This window comes from Fukomys damarensis, unplaced genomic scaffold (genome assembly GCF_012274545.1).
Source record: "Fukomys damarensis isolate Sample0158 unplaced genomic scaffold, DMR_v1.0_HiC HiC_scaffold_32, whole genome shotgun sequence".
Taxonomy (NCBI): domain Eukaryota; kingdom Metazoa; phylum Chordata; class Mammalia; order Rodentia; family Bathyergidae; genus Fukomys; species Fukomys damarensis.
The window spans coordinates 12,119,445-12,123,426 of record NW_022900944.1 but is presented as its reverse complement, the minus strand read 5'-3'; the positions used below and the strand labels follow the sequence as shown (position 1 = coordinate 12,123,426).

At 54.7% G+C, this 3,982-nt stretch overlaps 1 protein-coding gene across 1 annotated transcript in view; it reads right to left on the bottom strand.

Moving 5' to 3' along the window:
• Irx3 (iroquois homeobox 3) overlaps positions 1–2,024 on the bottom strand; it is a 5,655-nt gene extending 3,631 nt beyond the window's left edge. Inside the window, exons 1-2 of the mRNA XM_010629963.2 lie at positions 1,860–2,024; positions 16–102 (exon numbers count right to left, since the gene is read on the bottom strand). Of these exons, the coding sequence (XP_010628265.1) occupies positions 16–102; positions 1,860–2,024 (252 nt within the window). The remainder of the gene's footprint in view (positions 1–15; positions 103–1,859) is intronic.
• Positions 2,025–3,982: the final 1,958 nt, after the last annotated feature.

Sequence of the window (3,982 nt, the reverse complement as noted above, 5' to 3'; positions counted from 1 at the left end):
GGGTCGGGCCCGGACCTTGTGCCAGGACAGGCTCCGGGACTCTTCTGCGCCCGGACCCCCCTTTTCAGCTCGCACCTCGCGACTGCGGGCCACTCTCCGCGGCTAAGAGACGGAGCTGGAAGAGTGAGCAGGGGTGAGGGAGTGCGTCCCAAATGGCGTTTTTAAAGGCTATCCCACTGCCCAGGACGTGGGGTGACAGCGTCCTTCCTCGCAGAGCCAAACCATGCAGTTTGCTACATTTGACGTTTCCCTAGTGTCCGGCTGCGATACCCTTATTAGAAATGGCTATCTCAGCTCGTGGGCCAAAGGGTGGACGCTCCGGAGATCTCGGGGAGCCGGGAAGAGTTAGTAAAGACTGAAGGCTTGCAGTGGGGGAGGAGCCGGGAGCGGGACGGCGGAGGCCCGGAGAACTTTCAGGGAGCTCTGGGAGAAGTTTCTATCCTGGCCTTCCTGTCCGTTGAGCGCCTTCGTCTCGCTACCCTTTCCCCTGCTCCGGGTTTCTGGTGCCAACCCGTTTTCCTCGTGCAAGGATCCTCCCACCGCGGGGGAGGGGGATGGGAAACAAGACTTCTGGTTTTATGGCAAGATATTTTCTAAATCCTACTCGAAATATCAGTATCTAGGCGTCCACCTTCGCGGATTACAGCGTGCAGTTGAAAGCGGCACTGAAATTCCGGGAATTGCTGCGGCTCGGGGCTAAGAGCTTCTGGGCCGCCGCGGGGACCCACGCGCGGGCCAGGCCCTCGGCAGACGAGCCCCGGGCACAGTTTGGGGGCGACGACTCTTACTTAAGTAGAGTGGGCTTCTCCAACTCAGAGGCAGAAGCCGGGCACCCAGCACTGAGTGACGGAGGAACTGAATCCGAATTCCACCAGAGTGGAGGGATCCCGGAGTCTGGGCTCTGGCTGTTTGGTCACAGCTGCTATGGGGAGCCCAGGCCCAGGTCGGGAATGAAAGTTTCCTCCTCCGCTCCTGCCTTGGACGACCAGTTTTAATCTTATCCCCACTTCTTGCCACTTTCTTCTCACTGGTCTGTGGCTCCAGTAGATTTGAACTGGAGAAAATTAAGTGGGGGTGGGGGTGGCGGTGTCACAGAAAGTTTGGGAATGACCAGGTTTAGCGTTCCATGGGGGGAAAGCCTTCCCAGATTGAGTCTGAGCTGCTTCCCTGTCCCCGCCACACCTGCCTCTGCCTGGCGCTGGGCATTGGCTTTAGGAGAACCTAGCTATTGGAGGCGACTTCAGGGGGAGCTCTGGCCTTCAAATGTGTCCCCAGAGCTTGATTTCGTTTCCAGCTAAACCTCTCAGCGCCTGTCCTAGTGAATCTCAGGTTCACCTTCTCACAAACAATCTGAGTTTAAAAATTGTGGGGAACATTACTTCCCAGGATATTTCTTAGGCGTGGCCCTTGAGCCTTCACAACCCTGAAGTCCTAACATTTGCACAAAATGGTGGCGCCAGAGGTGTGTGCATGTTGGGGGGGATTCCAGGGTAGGAGAATAGGGGCTGCACTGTAAATGCCCAGGTGAAGTGCCTGGTATTTGATTCAGTTCTTTCAGAAAGAAAAAAGAAAAAGAAAAAGAAAGAAAAGAAAAGAAAACAAGTCATGAATATCGGAGATGCTCCTTCCGCATTAACCAGTTTATCGACCTGGGTGCTTCGGACTACAGGCGGCAGGAAAGAGGACGGAAAAGATGAGGCTGTACTCAGAAACCAGTTAAGCCTGCTGGGGACCGCCCTTGGCCCGGAGGGTGAACCTCCAGAGCCAGACGCGAACCCACAACCTCACTTGATTAGATCCCTCCAGGTTACCTAGGCCCCAAGCAGAAGCAGCTACTGTAGTCTAATACTTTCCCCTACTGTAGTCTCCCGCTGGGAACAGCCTAGGCCTGGTCCGGAAATCCAAACCAAGGATTTAGCATCCCGGGCAGCCGAGCCCCGACGTGGCGCTGGTTCCCTAACAGGACCTAGCCAGTGGATCCAGACTCTGAACTGGACTCGCGGGTTGGCCAGCAGCCGAACCATTTCCAGGGAGTTTTAATCCAAGAGATTAGGTCAAAGTGACCGACTTGCCCAGCAAGGAAAAGCAGGTGCACTGGAAGTTGGTTTGGATAAACCTGCACCGCTCACTAACGCTCTGCACGCGGCTTCTCCATCGTTTCTTCTTCAGTATTTCCAGCGCACAAAGCACCTTGGAGACTCTCTCAGGACACTCTACGAATGCGACCAGGGCTCAGGGAGTGTGCAGAAACGGTGTCCACAGAACACGCGTGGCGCTCGCAATGCGCGCCCAACGCGCACGGGGAGCCGCCACCCGACGTGTGCCCAGGGCCTGAGGCCCGACAGGTTCAAGAGCCGCTTCGCGCACAGCACGCAAACCCGGAGTCACAGGCCCCCTTTCAGCCCTTTTCGCCAAGCCTCGCGGTTCCACACATCCCTGTTAGGGAGTAAGGGCGGGGAGCCGCTGCAGTTCCCGGTCTCCCAGCCGAGGCCCACCTCCTGTCCTTTCCTCCCGAGGCCGGAGTTCCCTGGTGGCGGTGCAGGTTAGCTCTCCCTCGGCTTCCTGCAGACGCCGCGGCGCGCGATCCCACCGTTCCCACCCCCGGCGCGCTCGGGTTACAGGTTAATGAAATGCTCGTTTTCCTCAGTCATTTGTTTTGTTTTCCTGCAAAGTTCTGATAAGTAGCTAACCAACGAAGCTTGTAATTACAATCTTACAGAAACCGGCCCGATCTGTATATAAATCTCACCATCCAATTACAAGATGTAATAATTTTGCACTCAAGCTGGTAATGAGGTCTAATACTCGTGCATGCGATAATCCCCCCTGGATGCTGGCTTGATCAGATGTTGGCTTTGTAATTAGACGGGCAGAAAATCATTATTTCATGTTCAAATAGAAAATGAGGTTGGTGGGAAGTTAATTTCTCTCCGCTCTGTGAAGCGTAGACAAGAATTTAATGATTTAATTACAGTTGTAAGCCCTTTCCATGAGACTTAAATTGAGCTGAGAATATTTTTTTCCTTCTCTCGCTTTCTCTCCCTCTCTCTCCCTTTCGCGCTCTCTCTCTCCGAAATTAGCAGCAGCGCGGGCTCTGTCTGCATGGCCTGGCAGACGCACCGGAGGGATTCGGGTTTGGCCATGACTCCGGCTCGCACCATCTCAGGAGGCGCGGGCCAGAGACGCGCAGAGCCACCCGGGAACGTGCCGCTGCCCACTACGAGCCGCCAGGTCCTGGGAGACTTTCCCTGGGTCCGGACAAGTGCCGGGAAACTTTGGGGTAAACTTTGTCAACTTCGTTTTTCGGCGGCGTGGAAGAGGCCTCCTGGCCGAGTGGCTGCTGCGACCGTGGGCCGGGAGGCTCAGGGTGGGGCCCGGGCTAGGCCTGTGTGCTGCGAGCCCTGGGAGAGGCGAAGTCGCCAGCCAGGCTGTCCGCTCCCCTGCCTCGCCCCTGCGACTCTGGCACCCGGCTCACCACCCAGGGTGTCCGAGCTGCCCACGGTGCTCAGCGCCCAAAACAATGGCCTGGATCGAAAATCCAGACCCTTAGCGCGAATAATTTCATTTTTCTTCACTCCTTCCCACCTGCCGAGCAGTTTCGCTGCCTTCACTACCTTTGTTTTTCTCTGTCCATCTGCCTAACCCTCACATTTTCTGAATATTCGATCTCTAGTTCATTCATTTTTCTCTATTCTCCGCTCCCTAATTCCTTGTTGTTTACTTTTTCTCAGAACCGTTTAGTTCACTTTTCTCAGATCGGCTCCCTCCTTCTCGGTTCATTTTAGGTCCCTTTATTCTTCTCCCTGGCTGTGATGGTGTCCTTTTCCCTATCTACACGTCCTCTTTCTCTCCTTCCTTCCTTCCTTCCTTCCTTCCTTCCTTCCTTCCTTCCTTCCTTCCTTCCTTCCTTCCTTCCTTCCTTTCTTTCTTTCTTTCTTTCTTTCTTTCTTTCTTTCTTTCTTTCTTTCTTTCTTTCTTTCTT